Source organism: Lampris incognitus, chromosome 7 (assembly GCF_029633865.1).
Source record: "Lampris incognitus isolate fLamInc1 chromosome 7, fLamInc1.hap2, whole genome shotgun sequence".
NCBI classification, from domain to species: Eukaryota; Metazoa; Chordata; class Actinopteri; order Lampriformes; family Lampridae; genus Lampris; species Lampris incognitus.
The window spans coordinates 13183764-13209132 of record NC_079217.1 but is presented as its reverse complement, the minus strand read 5'-3'; the positions used below and the strand labels follow the sequence as shown (position 1 = coordinate 13209132).

The 25369-nt window shown below is 40.8% G+C and overlaps 1 protein-coding gene across 1 annotated transcript; it reads left to right on the top strand.

Annotated features, from left to right (window-relative positions):
• The first annotated feature begins 1018 nt into the window (after positions 1–1018).
• On the top strand, positions 1019–23649 carry urb1 (URB1 ribosome biogenesis homolog). The gene is made up of 39 exons (XM_056283124.1): positions 1019–1181; positions 1373–1512; positions 1603–1754; positions 1848–1977; positions 2057–2153; positions 4034–4119; positions 4206–4331; positions 4453–4583; positions 4667–4862; positions 8035–8172; positions 8274–8447; positions 8571–8703; positions 8796–8918; positions 9026–9138; positions 9555–9674; positions 10465–10581; positions 11650–11788; positions 11900–12058; positions 13064–13263; positions 13364–13582; positions 13668–13853; positions 14206–15043; positions 15136–15340; positions 15442–15628; positions 15712–15770; positions 15876–16066; positions 17985–18095; positions 18511–18574; positions 18684–18852; positions 18970–19072; positions 19161–19321; positions 19432–19543; positions 19670–19776; positions 20041–20184; positions 21029–21138; positions 21226–21432; positions 22118–22359; positions 22492–23079; positions 23277–23649. The coding sequence occupies exons 1-39, from the start codon at positions 1055–1057 to the stop codon at positions 23465–23467; spliced, it is 6795 nt and encodes a 2264-aa protein (XP_056139099.1). The 5' UTR covers positions 1019–1054; the 3' UTR covers positions 23468–23649.
• The last annotated feature ends 1720 nt before the right edge of the window (positions 23650–25369 follow it).

Sequence of the window (25369 nt, the reverse complement as noted above, 5' to 3'; positions counted from 1 at the left end):
GCTGCATCCAACAATATTGAGGGAAGAACACCACCTTCTTGTTCTCAGAGACTCTGGAGGCCTTGGACACTTACAAATATAGAGACGGTGGCTGAGACATTGGTGTGACAGACTGGCCTGGACACGTTGGCAGTTGTTTGAATTCTTCTCCACTAGTAGATTATCTTCTGGGCAGTGGAATGATTGATTTCCAGTTGTTTGGCACTCTATTTAAATCCCTTCCCAGACTCATGGGCAGCCATAACCTTCTTTCTGAAGGCCTCAGAGAGCTCTTCTGATATATAATAATAATAATAATAATATAAATAATCTCAACATTGATTAAAGAGATAGGATTCTGTAGTTCAAATAAAAAATATAATTGTTATAGGTGGAATGTGTTTCTTCAGTCAAGTGACAAAGTTTCATGTACCCAGCGTGTGAGCTCATGAGAATTTGAGGAAAAAAATATCAAATCAAATCAATTTTATTTGTATAGCCCAATATCACAAATTACAAATTTGCCTCAGTGGGCATAACAGCAACACAACATCCTGTCCTTAGACCCCCTCATCGGATAAGGAACAACTCCCTAAAAAAAAAAACCTTAACAGGGAGAAAAAATAGGAAGAAACCTCAGGGAGAGCAACAGAGGAGGGATCTCTCTCTCCCATGAAAATAAATAAATAAATCACAAAGTTAAGACACAGTGACACTTATAGAAACGGGCTTCCATAGGGACACTCCATTTGGAGAAAGGGAAATATATCCATGGGTCCCAAGCAAGACCTTTAGGCTAGTGGAGAGGGATTCAGTACTGGTCTGGATTCATCAGGGTACAGGGCTCAGTATCAAAACCTATCCAACACACACACGCACGCACGCACGTACGAATAAGACGCGGTATACAACCCGGAACCAAAGTACAACGTTCAACGTTGCTCGTCCGGAAGACAATTTCGCCGGACCATTTACTGTTTATGTTGAAACGTGTTTTATCGATGAGAGACGCAACGCCTGCGTGTGAAGAATTTAAGGAGTTAGTCTCTGTCGTCGTTGTTATTCTTGTGAAAACATGAGTAAGAAACGTCGCAGCGAGGACTCCGGCGAGTCTAACGCTAAGTTAAAAAAGGAGGAAGTCGCAGAGTTCAATGGTACCGTTTTTAAAGCGATGCTGAGGGAGCCCACCAAAGCTATGAAGGGTGAGTTTGAATATAAATGGGTTGCGTTACAAACTGTTTGAATTAAAATTTGTGTAAAAAACAAAAAAACCCCAATCAATACATCATAACGACCACCATTTTCTACTTCTGTGCAGTTAATGTCACAATATCTTATACTGCTTTCTGCAGCTTTCTGTTCATATGATGCCTTATGATGTACCAATCTACAGGGTTGGGGAAATTCGTATCCACGGCAAGGAAACTGCCATGCTTAGATTTGTATGACGTGGTTGAAGGCTATATCAAAATTTCTATGGAGTGTGCTGAAATATTCAAATTGCTGGAGGATGACAAGAAAATGGAAAACCAGGTAAGATCAAATCAGACGGATATGCCCTCACATCCAAGTGAAGCTTGATTGTGATCGCCCCCGTGATGTGGTCTATGTTTTTCTATACAGGTGATGCTGATCTTTGAGAGCTTGGAGATGATCCTACTGAGAACAGCCAGTGACCTCTCTCACTTCCTCCCAGTTGGAAACAATATCGTGAAAAAGATTGTTTCCAGCTTCATGAAAAATCTTCAAACCTCCCTCTATTCTGAAAACTACAGGTATAAAGGCATCAAATAGTGACATCATGTAACTTATTATAAACACTATGGAAAACAAACGTTCCCTGACCTGGTTTTTCCTCTTTTGGATAGGTTTGTCCGACAGTGTCTCAGTCTTCTGTCTGCCATGGTGTCCCAGGGTCCAGATGCTGCTAGAGAAGTTTTCAGCCATGTTCACTTTAATAAGGGCCTGTCTGCATTGGCAAGGAGAAAGGACAAGAGGGTGAGATCCTGCTGTCATTTTTAATGTGCATTTAAATGTGCAATGATGATTCTACTAAGCCATCTTTTTTTTATTCCAGGGAAAACCTGATGTTCGCATGGCTTTTATTCAGTTTGCTCTCTCCTTCTTGGTGTCTGGTGATAATGCAACAGTTGGACAATTGTTAGAGGTCAAAGGTAATGTTATGCTATGGGTTGTTAATATGAATTATTAACTGATACTGAATTAAAAATAATGACGTGATAATACTAATAATAATAATAATTTGTGAGTTGTGTGAGAGGTTGGACACTAAGGAATGAGAAAAGGACCGAGCTGTGAAGGCTGTGCAGCAGGTTAGGGGGATGAAGGATAGAGATAGAAATGTGCTGACAAGCAAGGAGAGTGTGTTGAGAAGGTGGAAGGAGTACTTTGAGGAGCTGATGAATGAAGAAAATGAGAGAGAGAGAGAGAGAGAGAGAGAGAGAGAGAGAGAGAGAGAGAGAGTGAGAGAGAAGGTTGGATGATGTGGGGATAGTGAACCAGGAAGTGCAGTGGATTAGCAAGGAGGAAGTGAGGGCCGCTATCAAGAAGATGAAGAGTGGAAAGGCGTTTAGTCCAGATGACACACCTGTGGAGGCATGGGAGTGTTCAGGAGAGATGGCAGTGGAATTTTTAGCTAGATTGTTTAACACAATCTCGGAAAGTGAGAAGATGTCTGAGGAGTGGAGAAGAAGCATACTGGTGCCGATTTTCAAGAATAAGGGTGATGTGCAGTGCTGTATTAACTACAGAGGCATAAAGTTGATCTGCCACAGCATGAAGATATGAGAAAGAGTAGTGGAAGGTAGGTTAAGAGGAGACGTGATGATTAGCGAGCACAGATGTGATGTTTGCTTTGAGAATGTTGATGGAGAAGTATAGAGAAGGTAAGAAGGAATTACATTGTGTCTTTGGATTTAGAGAAAGCGTATAACAGGGTGCCGAGAGAGGAGGTGTGGTATTGTATGAGGAAGTCGGGAGTGGCAGAGAAGTATGTAGGAGTGGTGCAGGACATGTATGAGGGCAGTGAGACAGTCGTGAGGTATGTGATAGGAATGATGGATGGATTCAAGGTGGAGGTGGGATTACATCAAGGATTGGCTCTGTTTGCAATGGTGATAGAAAGTATGTTGACTGATGAGATCAGGCAGGAGTCCCCGTGGACTTACAATGTTCGCGGATGACATTGTGATCTGTAGTGAGAGTAGGGAGCCGGTTGAGGAGAGCCTGGGGAGGTGGAGGTATGCACTGGAGAGAAGAGGAATGAGAGTCAGTAGCAGCAAGAGGGAATACATATGCGTAAACGAGAGGGAGGACAGCGTAATGGTGAGGATGCAAGGAGTAGAGGTGACGAAGGTGGATGAGTTTAAATACTTGGGGTCTGCTGTTCAAAGTGATGGGGGGTATGGAAGAGAGGTGAAGAAGAGCGTGCAGGCAGAGTGGAGTGGGCGGAGAAGAGTGTCAGGAGTGATTTGGTACAGAAGGGTGCAAGCAAGAGTGAAAGGGAAGGTTTACAAGATGCAGTGAGACCAGCTATGTTGTATGGTTTGGAGATGGTGGCACTGATGAAAAGACAGGAGGTAGAGCTAGAGGTGGCAAGAGTTGAAGATGCTAAGATCTTCTTTGGGAGTGACGAAGAAGGACATGATTAGGAATGATTATATTAGAGGGATAGCTCAGGTTAGATGGTTTGGAGACAAAGCAAGAGAGGAAAGATTGAGATGGCTTGGACATGTGCAGAGGAGAAATACTGGGTATATTAAGAGAAGGGTGCTGAATATGGAGCTGCCAGGCAAGAGGAAAAGAGGAAGGCCAAAGAGGAGGTTTATGGATGTGAGGGAGGACATGCAGGTGGCTGGCATGACAGAGGAAGATGCAGAGGACTGGAAGAGATGGAAATGGATGATCTGATATGGCTACCCCTAATGGGAACAGCCAAAAGTAGTAGTAGTAGACTCAATTAGAGATAATGAATAAAATGTACACAATTTACTGTATCTTAATTTGCTGCTAAACTATTGATTTGGTATATCAGAGCTCCTGCCAGAGATTATATGTTCTGGACTGAAGGAGGATCGGCTCTCCATAGTAAATCTGGTTTTAACCACACTGAAGATGAAAGTAAGTTGGGCCATTTGCTTTTGGCTATCTTTTTGTGCTCACCCCATCTTTTTTCCATGTAAATCTAATTCTGATTCATTCTGCAGGTTGTACAAAACAAGGCTTTAAGCAAAACGCAGAAAGTGCGTTTCTTCACACCTGCTGTTCTGTCAAACATAGCATCTCTATACAAATGGAATGGGATTGTGGATGCAAGCACTGATGATTCGATGGTGATGCACAACTTGCTAATTTTTTACATTGTTGCAAAGGCCACAGAATCGTTATCTCTATCTTTGATGTGGCTTAATTATTATTATGATTGTTATTGTCATTTTTATTGATTGATTGAAGATGGCTGATAACCCAGAGCAGGGTGGGATATTGGTAATCCGGGAGCTTGTTCACAATTTTCTTGTGGACCTGTGCTGCTCCCGTAAACATGGAATCAGTTTCTATGATCCCAGCTTTGGAACAGCTGGAAGGTAAGAAATCCTGAGGACCGTGACTTTACCTTTCTCATCCTGAAAACCCTTTTATTAATACCAGACTGTACTGTTTTTTCCAGAGCTGGCAACATTGTCTTACTTCAATTCTTAGTTGGGCTAAAGCAGGCCACAGAGGACAAACTTGTGGCAGAGCTGGTGATCAATATACTCAAAGCTAGTCCTGATGTTCTGCCCAGATATTTCAAGGAAACTCAATATTCCTACACTCCACGCGCCAAAACCACCTGGCAGGACAATGTCAATTTACTCAAAAAGGTAATGAATTCACTTCTTCATCCTTTTTATTTTGCTGATATTTCAATGCTCACCAATAACTTATTCATCTCTTTTAGAAAGTAATATGGTAACCCTATAATTTACAGGCTGTTAATTATGTAGTAATTGTGAAGAAATCTCCCCACTTGCATTGAACCCGCCAACAGTCTGACTCGCTTTAAGCCAAATTCTCTATTAGAAGATTTAATCTACCACTTGAACTCTTCCACCTGGCAACTGGTCACCATCCCCATTAAATTTTTGAAAGAGGTATTTCACACTGTTGGCCTACAAATTCTTTCTGCTCACTGTCTACCAGTGTGTTCCCATCTAGTTTTAAACACGCAGTAGTCCGACCTCTCCTGAAGAAGTCTATTCTCGACCCTCTTGTTCTAAGCAATTTAGACCAATTTCAAATCTACCTTTTTTTTGTCTAAAATCTTAGAAAAGTCTGTTGCTCTTCAACTAATCACACACATGAATAGTTGCAGTATTTTTGAGCAATTTCAATCAGGATTCCGTACCCACCACAGCAGAGAAACAGCTCTCATTAAAGTTACCAACGACTTATTGCTCACCGCTGACTGGTGCTGGCTCAATTTTAATTCTGCTTGACTTGAGTTCCACTTTTGATACAGTTGACCACTACATCCTTTTAAATCGCCTGGAAAACATGTTGGCATTAAGGATGCTGCTCTTGCCTGGTTCCAATCCTACCTATCTGACAGGTCTTTCTCTGTTATAATTGGAGACTTCTCCTCATCCCCAGCCCCCCTCGCATGTGGTGTCCCCCAGGGGTCAATTATTGGTCCATTATTATTTTCCATTTACATACTCCCCCTGGGTCAGATCATCCGTCATCATAATATTAATTTTCACTGTTATGCGGCCGACACCCAACTTTATGTCCCGCTTACTGGTAATGACACATACGATCTTTCTCCGATATTAAGTGCTGGATGTCACAAAACTTCCTCCGGCTCAATGAGTCCAAATCTGAGGTCCTTTTATTCGGCCCCCCTAACCTAACTGGCGACCTGGAAAAGAATCTAGGGAACCTGTCCTCCAATGTTAAGCACTCTGCCCACAATTTGGGTGTCTTTTTTGACTCCTAGCTCCGTTTTGACACACAAATCACCAAGGTAGTACAGTCTTGCTTTCTCCAAATTAGGAACATCACAAAAGTTAAGAATTTTCTATCTCAAACGGACCTTGGAAATATCTTCCATACATTCATCTCATCACGTCTGGATTAACTTAGCTCACTGTATTCAGGACTCAGTCAAAAGTCCATCTCCTGCCTCCAGCTTGTCCAAAACTCATCTGCCAGACTGACAGACAAATTCCAAGAGACATGAACACATCACTTCCATTCTTGCAATGCTTCACTGGCTACCTGTTAGGTATAGGATTGATTTTAAACTTTTACTAATTGCTTTTAAAGCCCTACATGGCCTCGCTCCTACATATATCACTGATTTACTCACACCCCATCGGCCTGGTCGCTGCCTGTGCTCTTCAGGCAGGAACTGTTCCCCTCAGCTGGCCTTGTTACTAAAGGTGACCAGGCGTTTTCTGTAAGAGCCCCACAGCTCTGAACTCCCTACCAGAAGAATTTAGGCTAGCAAACTCAATGCCTTCTTTTAAATCACTTCTTAAGCTTACTTTTTACAAGAAGGCTTTTTTATAGTAAATCTGTTGTTGCCCGATTTTTATTTATTTTTTTATATTGTTTATATCTTATACTTTTATAATTTACATTTTTTATTCTTTATATTCTTATATTTTTCTTTCATCTCCTTGTTTTAATTGTTTTTATCCTAATTGTTTTATCGGTTCTAATTCTCTTCATTTTAATTTTGCTGTTGTGACTTTAGCCTGACCATGTTTTACCTTGTTCTGTGAAGCGGATCTGGCATTATTTCCTATATTTTTATTGTATTTTGTTGTTTTATCTTGACCATGCATTATTTTATCCTGTTGTGTAAGGCAACTTGTAATGCTGTTCAGAAAAGTGTGATATAAATGAAGATTATTATTATTATTATAATTATAAATTACGTAGTAATGTCACCGGCAGCCATACTGACATGTACCCTGGCTCTGCCAAATGCCCGAAGTTAAGCATGTATGGGCTTGGCTAGTACTTGGATGGGAGAGCTCCCAGGGAAAACCGAGTTGCTGCTGGAAGTGGTGTTGATGGGCCAGTAGGGGGCAGTCTTCCTTCTGGTCCTAATAAAAACAACAAATATCAAAAAATCCCAATGCCTCAGTGCAGTGATGGGGACACTGTGCTGTAGGAGATGCCGTCCTTCGTATGAGATGTTAAACCAATGTCCTGACTCACTGTAGTCATTAAAGATCCCATGGCACTTATCACAAAGAATAGGGGGTTCCCTGGTGTCCTGGCAAAATTCCCAACCTGGCTCTCTCCATCTGGCCACCTAATCTTCCCCCCATGTAACTGGCTCAATGATTCCTCCCTTCTCCACCTTAAGCTGATGTGTAGTGAGTGTTCTGGTACAAAAATGGTTGCTGTGTATCACCCAGGTGGGTGCTACACATTGATGGTGGTTGAGGTGAGTTACCCCCTTCAATGTGAAAAGCTTTGGGTGTATAGAAAAGCGCTATATAAATGTAATGATTATTATTATTGTTGTTGTTATTATTAATAATAATGATAATGTGAAGGAATTGCTAAGAAATTACTTAGCAATGTGAAGAAACGACCCATCTGTTTTACCCTGTATGTGGGGTATAACAATTAGTTCCCTTATAATTACTGACCTAACCTGTTTATTCTGCTTTAATTTTAATGATAATGATATAATAATAATAATAATAATAATAATAATAATAATAATGCATTTTATTTGTGGGTGCCTTTCAGAGCACTCAAGGACACCTTGCAGAACATGGTAAAAAAACAAGCAGCACCGTATCAGACAGCATAAAATCAAAACAAAGCATGGTAGACAATGAAAAGTTAATACAATTTTACTTGAAATTACACAATACTTGCCGGTAATTATACTACTACAGTTTATATTGAGTTTACTGATTTTTCTTTACTGTTATTTGTTAGCAATTTCTTCACAATTACTACATAATTAATGGCCTGCAAATTATAGGGTTACCAGTAATACTTCTCCTTTATGTCTTTCTGTTTCAGATCTATGAGGCTCAGCCACAGATTTCTGTAGTCTTCCAAACTCATGAAGTCATTCCGCTACCTCGCCTGCTCTCCATGATTATGGTGACATCTGTACCTCCTGTCTGTAACAAGGCATTCTTCACACAGGGCCTTAATGTAAGAGTCCAGTATTCACTGGGATACCTTCATTGGTTCACAAAAATTGGAAATCCATTTATCAGTGTTCTTTAAGTCTCGGCCCCTCTTGTATCTGATAGTTTGCCAACACAGCGATGCAGCACACAACCCTCTCCATGATGTCCTTCATCTTGAAAAGAGCCCATCAGAATGTCGAGTATCTTTTGGATAAGTCTGTGTGGCAGGGCTCAGACATGTACACTCTTGAAATGATGGAGCAGTTGGTGCAACAATACAGAGAGGCTCTAAGCAAGGTATCCTTAAACACGTGTCATTATAGCACTATGAAGCCATGATGTAGTTTTCATTGTTTTATGCCAGTGTTCTAATCCACAGTATATAAAATCACTTACTTCCTCTGTTATGCTTGCTTCCAGATTTTGCCAGATATGACAGGCATTGTGTCAAAGTGGCAGTCACTGACAAAAAAGGACAAGGCAGATGATAAGGGAAAGGAGGAAAAGAAGGAAGGCAGCGCTGAAGAGAAGGATTCTAAAGCAGAAATCCCAGGTAATAACATCAGGAGTTCAAGCTGATTGATTATTCTGACTTAGTACTGTGGACTAGAGGGTAACTGACTCCTGTTTCTTTATGCCGAGCAGGTGCTGATAGTGCTGAGGTCATCCTGCTGAAGGCTCTTATTCTCCAGGTCATATGTCTCTACCAGAAGGTGGTGCCACATCTTGTTAGTCAGTGCAAATTTGACTTTAGCAAGCTGTTGAAAGGTAATTTGTTTTTCCACAGAGCGGGTGGCAGGTTTAATTTTGAAGTTTTGTTGGGGTTCTGCGTGAAAAGGCCTTCAACGGCTAATCTCTTCTTTGAACTTCCCCAGGGATCGTTTCAGAGAAAGGCATGAGGGAAGAGGTTGCTCCTGTTTTGCAGTATCAAATTCTCCAGCTAGCCTTGGATCTTCCTGCGAGCAAGTTTTGCTGGTTCCGTATCCAGGTAAAGAAGTTACCAACTGTTGAATTAAGGTCACCATTTGTTGTTTCATTTTCAATGATTGTTGTAGTTCATAAAATTGTTGTTCCTTGTAACCTATGTCTCCTTTGTTGTGTATTTCACTTTGTATGCCACTTTGCCTTTGACACTTAAATTCCTTTTGCACAATGTATGTGTATATAAATATAAATACATATGTACATAAAATTCCTTCATACGGACTGTTTGCACATTTGTATATTATTTATACATTTGTAGATATTTATCAGAGGATACCTTTTGTATACTGCCGGTTTTATAACCTTTTTAAATTTAATTCCTGTTTACTTGTGTTCTACTTCTTTTTGTTGCACAATTTTGGAGTTTACCATTGTACTTGTACGTGAATTATGTGACAAATAAACCTCTGACTCTTCAAGGACACTGCAGATATAGAGTCAGCATCTGGGGAGAAGTCGGTTCTCTACCTGCTTCTCAAGATGTTTAGCAGTAGCAGTAACAGCCGCTTGAAAACCTTCACACAGACACTGGTCCTCAAAGTAAGAGAATGCTTCTTTTTTATTTCTCTCTCATGGCGGTACAGCTGAATTCATTCTTTCCTGTTCTTGAGTGATTTAATTTTTTTTTCTTGTTAATTAATTTTTAATGTTTGAAATGGCTAAAAAGCTTTCAGCAGGGCAAGTTTTATGGTGGGTAATAATAGTAGTAATTTGTTCCCCAACCAAGTATTGACACAACTTCATACTCAATAGCCCAATAAGACTCCCACTGACTTTCCTCTAAAGAGATTAGACAAATTTACAGAATGTCTCAGATTATGAGTAGTTCAACAATAGCCTAATTCGTATTATTGCCCGTGGGCCAGCCCCATCACTGTGAACTAGAATGCTTTGCTCCGGCATAGACTTTTCTTACCCTCACTTTTTAATGAGAATGTGGCGTAAAGAAAGCATTTTATTCCCTTCGGATCAGCAGTATTTTAACTTTGGCCAAGAACTTTGTTCTTATCAGAACATCTTGCAATGAGCAAGAAGTTGGGTCTTGCTCTAGGACACTTCAGCAGAGCAAGGTGGCTGTTGCTGGTATGAAACCCAACTTGATCACAGGGGGCTCTCTCGAACAAGGAGATAGTATTGCCCCATTATCTGCACAAGTCTGAAGCGTAATCATGTTTTTGGAAAACTTACAAAGACTGCTTGAGGTTTATGATTCGGAAATGGCCTTTAAGGTGGGAGACTGTGTCTACATCCTGTTAACTTCAGTCAAGCGAATAATATCCTAGCTGATGTATTTTGATGTGCGGTTATGTTTCATATTTGTTACATCCAGGTGCTTAAAGACAGTGGTGTCTTCGAACACACCTGGAGAGAGCTTGAAGTGTGGCTCGATCACCTGGCTAGACTGGAGTCAGACCAGCAGGAGACCGTCATCCTCTTCCTGGAAAGGGTGAGCCAGTTTCTTTTAATTGTTAGATAACCGCTTATTCATCTAAGCATTATTTTCAAGTAAATAACTAATAAACCTGTTTTTGATATTGTTCAGATGTAAATAAATGATCAGATTGAACAGATAATTGGAACAATCCAGAATAAGTGGGAAAGGGGTCATCTTGGTCAGGTGTAAATCCAAACAAGATGTGTCAAACATGTGCTGGGTGCTTGTTTTACTGTAGGTCCAGAGGTGAACTTTAGTACAGGTAGACTCAAACAAGTAAGCTTCACAAATAAATGCTGCATTCCTTAAATACTATAATATTTATTTTTGTTTTAATTGCACAAAAACATGGCTGATTTTTGCTTCTTTGGGGAAAAAAAATCAAATGTCTTAAGTAATTTTTTTGGTTATTTATTTTACTTCAATGTTTATATCTTCCTTAAGAGATAAGATAATCATTATTAATACCCCAAAGGGTATTAATAAGAGAAAAGCAAAACAAAGGCACCAGTTGCAGCATCTAACAAGTGCAAAGACAACAGAGACTCAGGACAAAGTGCTGTTATACAGTGAATTTTGGAGCACCCCTTCTCTTTTTTGCATGTATGCAACTTTACTATGATCCTTAAATAGATAGGCTATCAATGTGGCTAGTCTTACATTTGCCTCGCTTGTTCATTGCTTGAATTCATTGTTTTGAGTTTCCTGGGCAAAGAAAAAACACATTTAGAGAAAAGGTCTGTGTCACATAATTGACATCATAACCAAATATCCATGTAAAAGCCATGAATGTCAAGGGATTTGCTTAGAAAGGCTTTTTTTTGGCTATTTAGTATGTGACGACCATTTCTTACAGACAGCTGACTTAAGGAGGTCAGGCAGTTATTACATTAACGTCCCATGATGTGACACACAGCATAGTTAAACCCTTGAAAAATGCACTATATTGTGCTAAATGGGCACACTTAATGGAGGTTGGCACAGTTTTGTAATGATACATTGGTGCAATTTAGCAATACTGAAATAACCCAAGTTGCAATTAAATATTTTTCTTAGCGAAATTCTCTGTTCTCTCGCCAGGTGCTGGTGAGACTGATATGCAATCCTTACACATACACGGATAAGGTCGCCGGCTTGGTTCAGGAGGCAGCCTGCATTCTCACTAATTTGAGTGGCCAAGAAGGAGATGCTGTCAGTATCCCCATCTCACACATAGATGGTGGGGACTTCGAAGATGCTATTACTGTTGTTGTTTTGTTTTGTTTTTTTTTTGTTATAAGCTTGAATATGAATTAGTACCCCATTTTGCCTAACTGAATTTGTCCTCTAGATGTGCTAGACATGGTCGACGTAATCATGGATGGCAATGAGGGAGAGATGGAAGAGTTTGGGCCAGCCCTAAGCGAAGACCTCATCATTCAGACTTTCCCCTTCAGTGCAGTGGTGCCCGCTGCTCTGGAGGCTCGCAACAAGCTGCCAAAGGAGAAGGGTAAAATGGATCTTCCTAAAACTTGACCGTTAAAAATAAATAAAAATAGGGGAAAAAATGGCATCTACATCGCTTAAAAGACCACTATTCAAGCTGATGGTGAAGAATCTGAAAATGCTTTCATAGGCTGTGGAATGTGTCTGTTAATTTGTCTATAAAATGCATAGACACTTAAGATAATGCTGGCAACAATAGCCCTGGGAACTCTTCTAGTAACAAAATTAAAACAGTCTCAAAGTGTACAGTCCACAATGTTCTAAATGCTCATTGAAAAACAAGAAGAAAAAAACCCTAGAAAAACAGTGGGACAGTTACTAGAAAAAGTAGAAAACTGGAAGTAGATGAAACCGTATTTGCACAGACTAAGGCCACTCTAAAAACTGAGGCGGGAAGAGGCTGAAAAGTGATTCAGAAAGCCTTTAATTACTGCCATGAGCCAACGCACTGTGACCAAAGAGGTCTCCCTCAGGACAAAAGATGGCTCCACAAAGAACATACACAATTTAAAAGGTCCTGAGGGAGCCCTCTGGTTGAAATGGGTCAGCTCAAAGCCATGTTAAAAAAAAAGAAAAGAAAAGAAAAAAAAAGGCTTTTTAATTCACTTCTCAGCTCCTTTTCCCCTCGGTGTCTAGAGTGCCTTTGTCTATATGGATTCAGCTTTATCTACCACTAGTTTTCTACTTTTTCTAGCAAGTATCCCGCTGTTCTTCTATATGTAAAATAATGCCTTTGAATTGCTCTCACAGGAGCTTTCCACTCAAAACATGTTTTCTAAAGTGTGCAGGTGTTACTTAACTAAATTTACTGTTACATGGTATATATATCCATTTAATCTTGGCAACTGCTAACTAGTAAGTTTTATTTTTCAAACAAGAAGTGGTTAAGGTGATGGTATTTTGCCGTCTTGGGAACCATTTATTCTGCCCCAAACATTTGATGGTTGTGCTATGGCCTTTCTTGGCTGCTGTTGTGATGTTGTTGCCTATACCTTTTTTTCTAACCTAGGTGTGATATGTGAGTACATGGCTGCAGTGCTCATAGACGTGCTACACTCGCAGAGAGAACCACTCCCTCTCTGTCTGGCTCTACTGCAGTACGATAAAGAGTTTGTGTCCTCCGAACACACTGCTGATCCTCACCCCTCCATCATGCTCCTTCATGGCTATTACTCGAAATGGCTGCCCCAACAGTGTCGGGAGGAACTGGTTAGTGTTCTCTACTGTTGGGATACTTTTCACATGGTAGTGTGCAAAAATGACCTCTACATTTTTGAAAAACCAGTTTATTTTGTCCTGTATTTCACAGTTTAAGTCATCTGAATGCCATTCCAAAGAACTACTAGCCCATGCTTCCTTCACTGCATCAATCAGAGAAGCGTATAGCCAAGACCCCATCACTCTCTTGGAGGACTCCTTCAGGATGAACATGGAAGAGTCTCTGGCTACCATGGCCATGGCTGAGTTCCCACTGGTCATCAAGCAGACCTTACTCTACATCAAATCCACAGTGGACAACTTTGGCACAGTAAGTACAAAAGCCAACCTAATGAGTAAATGAGGCTGAGCTAAAGGCTTTTATATTTGTTTGAGTATGTTATTTCTTCATACAGTTACCCAAAGACAAAGGAATTCCAGTGTTACGGGCCTTAATGGGAATACTGCAGGAATTGGTGACCAAGCTGCAAGGATTCCAGGAGACCACAAATTCAGAGCCAGTGGCAGGGGACCCTCAAGAGGGCTCAGACCTCTTCCTGGAGGTCAACCAGTCATTTACAATGGATACCAACAAAGAGCAGGTAAGGGCAACTTGATTTTATATTCTTTTAATTCAAAATTGCATTGTTCCGCTGGGGAACTTGATCGACCAGCAAGGTCATCAGCAAATCCAAGTTTTGCTTCTTGAAACTTTTAGTCTTTTTTTTTTTTGTCTTGGAGAATAAAACTTAGCCTCATAAAGCCAACCAACAAATTTCTCTTCCCTCGCTATGGTTAGGGTTATCTCGCATCACAAAAACTGAGCTCATGAGGTTTTCGTTGACAAGGCAAGAAAAACTTGCAACATGCCAAACTTAAGTTGATGATATTAGGTTCATTGTTTTACTTGTGTTTAAAAGGTACTGTGTCTTATACGACACACTTTGTGTTTAGATCATTGCAGATACACTTGACTCCATCTTCAAGCATCCATGTCTGGAGCAGTGGTTTCTGGCTTTGGAGCTCGCTGCTTTGCCTCCTCACTCTCTGAACCCTGTCAGGCTGAAGCAGTTGTGTGCCCAGCTGAGTGGTGACATTCTGGCCTTGCTGAAGATCAGCGGCCCCACCCTTCACAACATGGGTCACCTGGATCTCCTGTGTAGCTACTTGGGAGCTGTGGGGAGGGCTGTGATGAAAGAGCTGTTGGAGAAGGGCTCCCAGGCACCAGAGAGACAATCCCAGCCTGTCCAAGCCTTCTTGTCTCTGCACAGCTACATGGACCCATGTCTTTCGAGGGAGGTGGTCTCCACCTTTTTACTGCTTCCCCAGGAGTGTCTCATCATCTCTGGTGATGGTGGCACATCAGCCGAGCTCAGTGCGTATGGTCAAACAGTCCTGCAGGTCCTCACAGAAAGCAACTCCAACACCTCCCAGGAACACTGTCTCCCTCTGTCCCAGCAACACATCCAAGGCCTAAGCACCCTGCTACTTTCCTGCTCCAGCCCCACATTGGAAGCCTTCCTGCTTCAGATACTGTCCAGTGAGCCGGGCAGTGCCAAACTCATTCCCACAGATGTACTGTTACACTGTATCCAGCGGCCTCTCCCAGCTACCCAGGCCATCAGCTCTCTCTTGTTGGAGAACTGCTCAACCCACCGCCTCTGCTTTGAGTTGTGGTGCCTGGAGCCAGCCAACCTGGAGAGGTTTTCAAGCCAAACAGACACCTACTTTCCGCTAATCCATGCCTACCTACAGACAGCAAGTAGGGAGGATCCTGCCAGACCCAAAGACGGTTTGTACTAAAACAGAGACATTTTAATTATTGCCTAATTGATTATTGCTCATTTTTTGCTAATTTTTTTTTCCTCTCGCAATGTCTTGCAGTGAAAACAAATGTTCTCAAAGCCTTGAAGCAAGCTCTGCTGACCAAGTTGTGCAACACTGTACTGGTTAACCATACAGCAGACTCTCTGGCTCAACATGCTCAAACTCTGGGTAGCCTGATAAAGCTGGGTTCAAATTACAAAGATATCAAGGAGTTCATCAAAAACCTGCCGACAGCCCTTCAAATGATAGATGGTTTTGAAAGGTAATGTCTTCCAGAAATCTCTCATTTTCATATAGGACATCCTAAATGTAAAGTAATTTAATAATGCCAAAAGGGTATTCCTAACTGAGTTGTCCCTCTAGGTGGCAGCTAGTAGATGTTGTTGGTGAGAAGCTGACTGATTTTCCAGAGGAACAAAAAACCTGGAGGAAATCTGTGGTCACTGCTGCCCTCAAGTGGCTAACTTCCTCTTACAGTCACTTTAAAGACTATGTTAATGCCCCATCAGCACAGGAGGAGAGCATCCTAGAGAGGGTGCAAAATATTCTGGTGGGTTTGCTTTCCTCATACCGTCATACATTTTATATATACATTTTATTTCATGTATCTCATAAGTTATCTCTTTTGCTCAGACTTTAACCGATGATATCACTCCATTTGACTGGAACACTTTTGTCAAGACTGGACTTAAGTAAGACACTCAACAACACTTTATCCATTTTATTAATGGATTAAATTACAATGTGTGCCATATTCGATGTTTGTTAATAGCATAAAAATATATTCCCCGCCCAAGATATCGCTTCAAAGACCACTGCTTTCTGGATACCCTGAAAAACCTTTTGGAAGTGATGTATGGTGGCACGGAGCCCCCCAAAGATCTGCTACCTTTAGCCACCATTCACATGATGATCAGCAGCCACTCTCTGTTTCTGCCCACCATGCTGGGCACTGAGAATTGTCCTAGTGGGGACCCCCAGACCAAAGGTAGATATTTATTTTGAAATAGAATAAAAAAGAAAAATGCTTGGGATTGCTTATAATTAACCATTTAGTTTTTATATGCACACTTTTCTGTAATTATATCAGAAATATATATATGTATATGTATATAGTGTTTTTTTCCAAAACCGTCAATGGTGCTGAGTGCTCGACTAATGAGGAGTGGAATAAACAACACGCATACAGGAAAAAAGATTTTAATGCATAGCAGTTAATATATATATATGTGTGTGTGTGTGTGTGTGTGTGTGTATATATGTGTGTGTGTATGTACACTACCGTTCAAAAGTTTGGGATCACCCAAACAATTTTGTGTTTTCCATGAAAAGTCACACTTATTCACCACCATATGTTGTGAAATGAATAGAAAATAGAGTCAAGACATTGACAAGGTTAGAAATAATGATTTGTATTTGAAATAAGATTTTTTTTACATCAAACTTTGCTTTCGTCAAAGAATCCTCCATTTGCAGCAATTACAGCATTGCAGACCTTTGGCATTCTAGCTGTTAATTTGTTGAGGTAATCTGGAGAAATTGCACCCCACGCTTCCAGAAGCAGCTCCCACAAGTTGGATTGGTTGGATGGGCACTTCTTTGAGCAGATTGAGTTTCTGGAGCATCACATTTGTGGGGTCAATTAAACGCTCAAAATGGCCAGAAAAAGAGAACTTTCATCTGAAACTCGACAGTCTATTCTTGTTCTTAGAAATGAAGGCTATTCCATGCGAGAAATTGCTAAGAAATTGAAGATTTCCTACACCGGTGTGTACTACTCCCTTCAGAGGACAGCACAAACAGGCTCTAACCAGAGTAGAAAAAGAAGTGGGAGGCCGCGTTGCACAACTGAGCAAGAAGATAAGTACATTAGAGTCTCTAGTTTGAGAAACAGACGCCTCACAGGTCCCCAACTGGCATCTTCATTAAATAGTACCTGTTAGAGCCTGTTTGTGCTGTCCTCTGAAGGGAGTAGTACACACCGGTGTAGGAAATCTTCAATTTCTTAGCAATTCTCGCATGGAATAGCCTTCATTTCTAAGAACAAGAATAGACTGTCGAGTTTCAGATGAAAGTTCTCTTTTTCTGGCCATTTTGAGCGTTTAATTGACCCCACAAATGTGATGCTCCAGAAACTCAATCTGCTCAAAGAAGTGCCCATCCAACCAATCCAACTTGTGGGAGCTGCTTCTGGAAGCGTGGGGTGCAATTTCTCCAGATTACCTCAACAAATTAACAGCTAGAATGCCAAAGGTCTGCAATGCTGTAATTGCTGCAAATGGAGGATTCTTTGACGAAAGCAAAGTTTGATGTAAAAAAAATCTTATTTCAAATACAAATCATTATTTCTAACCTTGTCAATGTCTTGACTCTATTTTCTATTCATTTCACAACATATGGTGGTGAATAAGTGTGACTTTTCATGGAAAACACGAAATTGTTTGGGTGATCCCAAACTTTTGAACGGTAGTGTATGTATGTATGTATGTATGTATATATATATATATATATATATATATATATATATATATATATATATATATATATATATATATATAATTTGTTAAAAGAAACAACAGTAGGGAAAGTGCTCAACAAATAAGGAGCAAAATAATCCAGTGAATAGAGTAAATTCTTTATGAGACGATACAAGCCTGTTTCATGCCATAAGCAATCATCAGCTGATCATCAATCGATCAGCTGATGATTGCTTATGGCATGAAACAAGCTTGCACTGTCTCGTAAATATATTATATTTTATATTTATATTAGAACTATATATATATATTCCATCCATTATCCAAGCCGCTTATATCCCAGCAGTCATTGGGCGGCAGGCAGGGATACACACTGGACAGGCCGCTAGATTATATAAATATATATTATATTTTTTTCTCTCCCTCCAGAAGCATTAGTGTCACTTCTTCTCTATCTGGTGAAGAAATGCCCAACAATTTGCAATATCAACCATTTCGTTGTTCTTTTGGGGGCCTATGGTGCTACTTTGAGCATTTCAGGTAAGGTAGTGTGTGTGTGTGCGTGCGTTCGTTCGTTCATTCGTTCGTGTGTGTTCTTGTACTGCTGTCAATGTGAGGACCAAGTTTTCAACTATCAGAGTGAGGACATTTTTGCAAAGTGAGGACATTTTGGCTGGTCCTCACTTCTTTAAGGGTCCGTTTTAGGGTTAGAACTTGGATTTAGGGTTAAGGTTAGAATTTGGATTATGTAAATGTTAGGGTAAGTGGTAAGGTTAGGCATGTAGTTCTGATGGTTAAGGTCAGGGTTATAGGCTAAGGAATTAATGTAGTCAATGAGGGGTCCTCACAAAGATAGAAGTACAAGAAAGTAAGTGTGTGTGTGTGTGTGTGTATGTGTGTTTAATGTTTTTTTTGTGTGTTTAAATGGACTTCCTCCTCTTGTCTCAATTTGAAGATCAGAAACTGTTGCTACTACTACAGGAGTATGAAAAGAACAGCACAAGTCTACTTAAATTTCAGTAAGTTAATTTTATTTTGTGTTCTTTGTGCACATCACATGCATTTTTTTGTGTGTGTGTGATGGTGATCAATGAGTTTGTTGAAGGAATTCTTCATTTTGAACTCCAGGTCCCTCTTGTGGGGTCCAGCAGCAGTGGAGCATCACAAGACCAGGAAAAGCCTGGGAGCATCATTATGGCAGCAGACTAGTTCTGAGGACCTGTTAGCGCTGCTTAATTCTGACAGGATGCTCCACACCATTGCACACTACCCTCAACAACGCCAGATCAGCCCTGAGGTTGGTGTCATGATGCCAGCTTTTAACTTGGCTCACATAAGACTCTTCTGACACAAAATATTTGCACAAGATTTTTACAAGATGTGATCATATTTCTCAATGTCTGCTGTGTTGAAGGAGAGCAAAGAGCTGGTTTATAAGGAAGCTGGTGTGAAGGACCTTTGTAATTTATATGACCCCTGTTTCCTGTTGCCTCTGTTCAGCGCTATGCTGCAGCCAGGTAGGCTGTGTTCCATTATTGTTGTTACATTATTGTTATCACTTGTTGATACTTAGAATAATTATATTTTTCTCCCCGTCTTTGACAGAGTGTGTGGTTGACTGCCTCAAGTTTGTATCCAGCCATGCCTTTGGGGTATCCGTCATGGCCCTAAGTAGCAATGACCCTAAGGTAAGAGCTGCAGGCTACTATGTGCTGAGTTCCTTCTACCATCACCTTGAAGGCGCTCTCTTCAGGGAGAAAAGACAGGTAAATGAAAAACTCACTGGCAGATGTAGCATTTGCATTCAAAAATAATAAATGTGAAAATACCAACATATTCAGGCATACAACTAAATAAAACCTCATTTTATTCTTAGCTGCTGTACTTGATGGACATCGTGAAGAATGGTATTCGGCAGCAGAATCTAAGACTCCCCTCTGTGCAGACCACATATATTGCCAAAGTTGCCCAGCAGATGCTCAAACCTGGTATGTCCGCGTGCAATAAACGGGAAATGTTACATCTTGGAATTCCTTGACGTTTGCAATTTGGCCTATTGTGTGTTTAGATAAGAATATTTGTTTAACAGTTGTCTGTTTGATTGATATCTCCAGAGGACCATATGTACGTGGTGTTGAACAAGTTCCTGCTGTCCCAACAAAGTCTGGACTTCAGACGAGTTCCCGAGTTTTTCAAACTCTTCTACAGCTTTGACTTGGAGGTACAGAATGATATTCAAGTGTTAAACTTCACCGATTTTTGCTTGTATAATGTTTGTTTTACCCGTTTGTTTACGGTTTTAGTCACAGTTGAAGGATCTTACCCTGTCAAGTGAATGTTTGCCCAAACAGTCCAGGCTGCTTGTATCAACAGCAGTCAACCTTCACAGCGGTTTATTTTATTTAGAGCCGGAAGGGTGTTTTTCAAACTGTCTCTGTGAAGGCAATCTTGGGAGCGGGACTGAAGCGTTGTGTTTCTTCCACAGCACAAGGCAGAACGGGAGTGGATCCTGGGTGTGCTTGAGCAAGGTTTAACTGATCAATACAGCTATGAACTATGTGACCAACAAGGCATCTTCCAGACCCTGTTGGGCTTCAGCAGCAGTCCCCTGTGTGATGAGCACACCCAGGTACACGTTGAGGGGTTGAGGCTGTTGTCCTACTTGGACCGTGAAGTCGAGATGGACAACTGCTTCTTTGACGTGAACTCTGTTAATAAAATGGTGTTATAAAAGTGAATGCTGATAGTGTTTGAGTTGTGAGTAATCCCTGAAGACCAATGTTTCTATATATATATAAAGCAAGAGTGTATGTTTGTATGTTCACTTAAAACTCCAGAAATACTCATTGTTGAACAAAAAGAAAGGTGTCTTTAGAATCAGCACTTTGCAAGGATTGCACAGTTAAAAAAATATTTCAAAAACCAAGTAAAAAATGTGATTTATTTGCGAAAGAGGCATTCCGACGATGCTTTGTGGAGACTTCCGGCAAATCGTTCCAGTGGTCAAGGGAGGCACTACACATAACATTGTCAATGCTAGCCTGAAGGCATGCAATGTGGTTTACCCTGAGGCACTTGAGCACTGAGCGATTAATACACACATTGGCAAAGAAGCTTGATGAATGGATTGAAAATTGACATTTGATAATTTTTGTTAATAAGATTCATTTATTCGACATTTGTTTATCACATGTATCATATCATAATTATCCTATATTTCGTCATCAATTATATCGTAAAGATCAGATCATGTTGGTTGTTTTGGTGAGAACGCCGGGTACCTCTGCAACGCCGGGTACCTCTGCTAGTACATAATACTTCTGTTATTGTTCTGACAATTAATTCAGCTCTTTGAAATCTTGGCCAATGAATGTTGGGTAGCATTTCTACCTGCAGATCGGTATATCACATTTGGGGAGGACATTCTTCATATATCAAGTGTTTGGTTTTTCATGTTTTGTATGATCCACCAGGCCCAAATCATCAGGGTACTGCGCCAGGCTGCCCATATTAACAAAGCTGCTTATAACCTTGTCAAGGCCCATGGGCTCCTGCCCTGGATAATACAGATGTTGGGAAGAAGGTGAGCTCAAAAGTACGATGCATTTGTCGTCTCTGCATTTTTGTTTTGCATTTGTCATTCACAGTACATCTTAATTCTTCTCCCTAGGCATCTAAGCCAGCATCTGTTCTGCACCATCATAGACCTGCTCCACTCATTGTGGTTTACCAACCTGGCGCAGAAGGAGAGGCAGATAGATGGAGCCAGCACCTCATCATCTAAAGAAGTGAAACCTCAGAAAGCAACAAAGTGCCTCCCGCTCCCATTCATAAATGAATTCCTATGTGTGGCATCCAGCATCATAAAACATCTGAAGTAAGAAGTTGTTTCCTTTGCATTTACTAAGTAAAAACATCAATATTTTCCCTACTTGGTACATTTTCTAATTAACAAAAAGACAAAACATATAAATGTAATTCATAGAAATTGGGATTTTATTTTAAAAAAAACACACACATTAAGAATGGTTTAGGTTTTGCAAACGGAACCAAAACTCTGGCTAAAAACAAAACACAGGATGGTCGTGAAAATTAGATTGGATTGTTTTATTAGCAAAGAAGATCATCTCCGACCCCTCACTTCCTGCTCGTCCCTTCTTCCAGCTCCTTCCCTCAGGGAGGTGCTACAGGTCACTGTCCACTAAGACTAAACACTTCACCAACAGTTTTTTTCCCCCAGCCATCAAGACTTTGACTTCCTCCCTATAGTCCCCTCCTCACACACCATTGGCATGCATACTATCATTCCGCTAATTGTGCGTAATATGTTTGTTTCTGTTATTGTGTAACTGTATTGTTTGTGATAATATGTGGCGTGTCTGTTGTTGTACATGTATGTGTTGTGCTGCAGAGTTTCATGTGTACCGAAAACAAATTCCACCGGCCTTGGTCGTGTGGCTAATAAAACAATCTAATCTAAATGAAAATGGATTGAAATGTCAGCCAGCACCTTGCATAACACGCGTCTGAGATCTCATGGTGACTGCCTGTTTTCTTATCAGGATGGGTGGGAAGGCTGCTCAGCTCAAGCAGTTTCTGCAGATCCTGGATTCTGCATTAAAGCATCGTGCGACGGCTCTCAGTGTAAACAGACAGGCTAACTGGCTCACGCTCGAGCCCAAGGCTGTCTCCTCTGTTGAAGCCCTCACCATGCTACAATGCTGGGCCTCGCTGTCCCGCAATGCAACACTCCTCAACAGTTTACAGGCTGTGGCTGAAAAACACAGAGTGAAGGAAGTACTAGGTGAGGGCTTTACAGCTGTTAGACATGTTGGATTCACTCATAGTTTTTAAAGCTGTTGTGTGCCTCATAATTGAGCATGTTCCTTGTTTCTGACATGATATAAACACTGCTTTGTTTATCTCCCCCTTTCAGGTTCAGGAAGGGTTAAGGGCAGAGGTAAAGGCTCCTCCCAGGCCCGTACCCTCAAGGAGGACCCAGCAGATGACGCTGAGATAAAGAAACAAGAACGGACTCTTCTGACAGAATGTAAGCCCAACCTCTGCAGCATTTTTCTTCATTGGGAGTGTGTGCATCCTCTCACTGTGCCTCAGAGTAGTCAGACGACCCAACCAAGTGACAAGCAGGACCCAAATCAGTTGGCCAATGACACTGCACACCTGCTAACCAAATGGTCCCTCAGGTTCTTGGTAGAGGGCATGTATGATGAAAACAGAACAAAAGACTTCTTGCAGTGGTTTAACAAGATTGTGATACCACACAAAGAAATTGTGGAGGTCCTGTTACTTGATCCTGCCCTGAAAGCAGATCTCCATAAACTCTACTATCGGGCCTTCGAAGCCCAAAATCAGGCCTGTCTTTCTTCAAGGATTGAAACACTCGAGTTGTTTACCACAATTATGATATACCTGCTGGAATTCCAAGGCCACCTTCCAGAAGACCTGCATCAAGTGGTACTTTCTGCTTGTCTGTCAGATGATGTACATGATCAGTGCAGAAAGGGTAAGAGGCTACCTTATCAGTCAAATGTTTTTTCTAAACATAGCATTTTCAAACATTTTAATTACAACGATGGTTTTGGCATTTTTTTTTTGCATTAGTTCACAAATTGAGTCATCAACCCCATTCTGCATTCATAAAGCTGAGTATACAATAAATTGTATTGCGTCAAAAGTCTCATGCAGTTTTCTGTTTTCCAGAGGCTGGGCTGCTGCTGTTGTCGCTTTACGCCCATGAGTTGTGGAGTGGAGTCAAATCAACACAACTTTTTCTCTTTCACGTAAACCTTGTGACTGGAACCAAGCTGAAGAGATCGAAATCCGCTAAATCCTCACCCACTCAAACAGCCATCCAAGCTATTTGTAATGACATTGCCACCATGAAGACTTGAATATAGCTTGTGAGTAGTATCGATTTTTGCAATCACAGAATTACATTGTTTCTTCTCAAAGACTGAATTGAGGGAAGTCTCAAGCATGTTTACTCCCTTGAGATGTTTCTTATGGAGGAGAAAAAAGGAAAATTTATTTTATTGTTGGCATTTTTAAAGTTTCTGCTATAAAGTAATTGAAATGGAAAATGAAAGGGTTTTGTAAGTCTTTTTTTTCTGAGTTTTCTTATTTTTATACATATGGTTTCTGTGTCATAGCATCACCACTTGTGCATAGTCACCTGTAGAAATTCACAGGAAGAGAAAGAGGTCAGCTCTCCTGTCAGCTAATGTTGATGACGTGGAGTTTGATAGTTATCTGTAATGCGGTTAACTTTATTCAAAAGTGTATTTTGATATCAGTATAAATGAATATAGTGCAGGAAATCACACTCCACTTTGGGGGAAAAAAACAAACTGTAGATCCAATCAGTGACAACAGCAGGTCTGGGGCCATCTGATTATTCGATGCCACCAAAATGGTTGAGTCTTCTAGAAGTGTCACAAACATTACATGAGGGTCTCACTTAATAAACCCACATTCATATAGAGACGCTCTTTCGCTGTCCTCTAAAATTGAAGTTGAAAAATCTACACTGATGCACACGCCTCATGACAAGGAGAAGTTATACAGTTTTTTTTGTGCGTTGGTAAATGAAACCTTGCGCTTGGCTATTCATTGGGAAGTGGAGGTTGAGGTTCTGGACACGGCCAGGTGAAAATGATCCGACAGTCTCATACAGCGCAATCACAGTCCACTCATCACATATTCAGCTCACTTTGTAAGTGTGACACTTTGTATGAATTTTTGCCCAACCCCCCCGACACACAAACCTCACAGACCTACTTTCGTTTACTTTTTTCCATCTCAATTTCAGAATTTTATTGCTTTGACTCCTTATACATAAGGAAGCTCTCCCAATCAAATCCAGCTGGCCATCACACTGCAAAAATTCTGGGTCTCCTTTTGATTTGGCATCTGTGAGCCCTTAAAAAAAGGTTTTGGCTTTAGTATTTAAGCTGAACAACGTTTGATCAAGAAAATTATACAATTCATTTATTACCTCTAATGAAAGCAGTTGGATTTTGAAAGTTGACGCATTGTATTTACCATGGCAGGTTTCCATTGTGAGACATTAGAGTCAAAATGAAGAAAAGGAGCCCCACAAAAGCAGCCAACATTGTCCAAAATATTATAACAATTGAATCTGCAAGACAAGCAGAAACACTATTATGGTGTGTTATACAACAACAGGCAACATAATTCTGTAAACTCATAAATATACTCACATTTGTTGTATTTCAGCTTGCTCTCATCCACAATAATGGGGTCGAGATAGTCATAATAGTATTCATAATCCCATTTGTAGTGCAGAACTTTGGTAGTGTTCTCCATTTTGGTCATCAGTTTGGGGGAGGTAATGGTTTCCCGGTTCAGAGGAAAGGTATGAACTCACGTGGTTAACAGGAGTAAACAATAAAACACCAATGTCTCCTGATGTCTCTGAATAGATGTGTATTTCAGGAAGCCTTCCAGTATCTTTACAAACACGCTTGTCTGACCTCAGCTCAAGTTGTTAACCCTATCATATACACTGCAACTAGATCTGATAGGCACATGCAGTATCCAGGTTGGCCACAGGATGGGATTGAAAGGAAAAAGTCGTAGGAGTGTATCAAGAGAAATTAAAGTGTTAATCTATTAGGTTGGAAAGGAAATATGATAAGCAGAGTCTATTTAAGAGGCAACTGAATGTATTTAGGCAGCACAGTGGTTAGCGCAGTCGCCTCACAGCAAGAAGGTCCTGGGTTTGAGCCCGAGGGTAGTCCAACCTTGGGAGGCATCCTCTGTGTGGAGTTTGC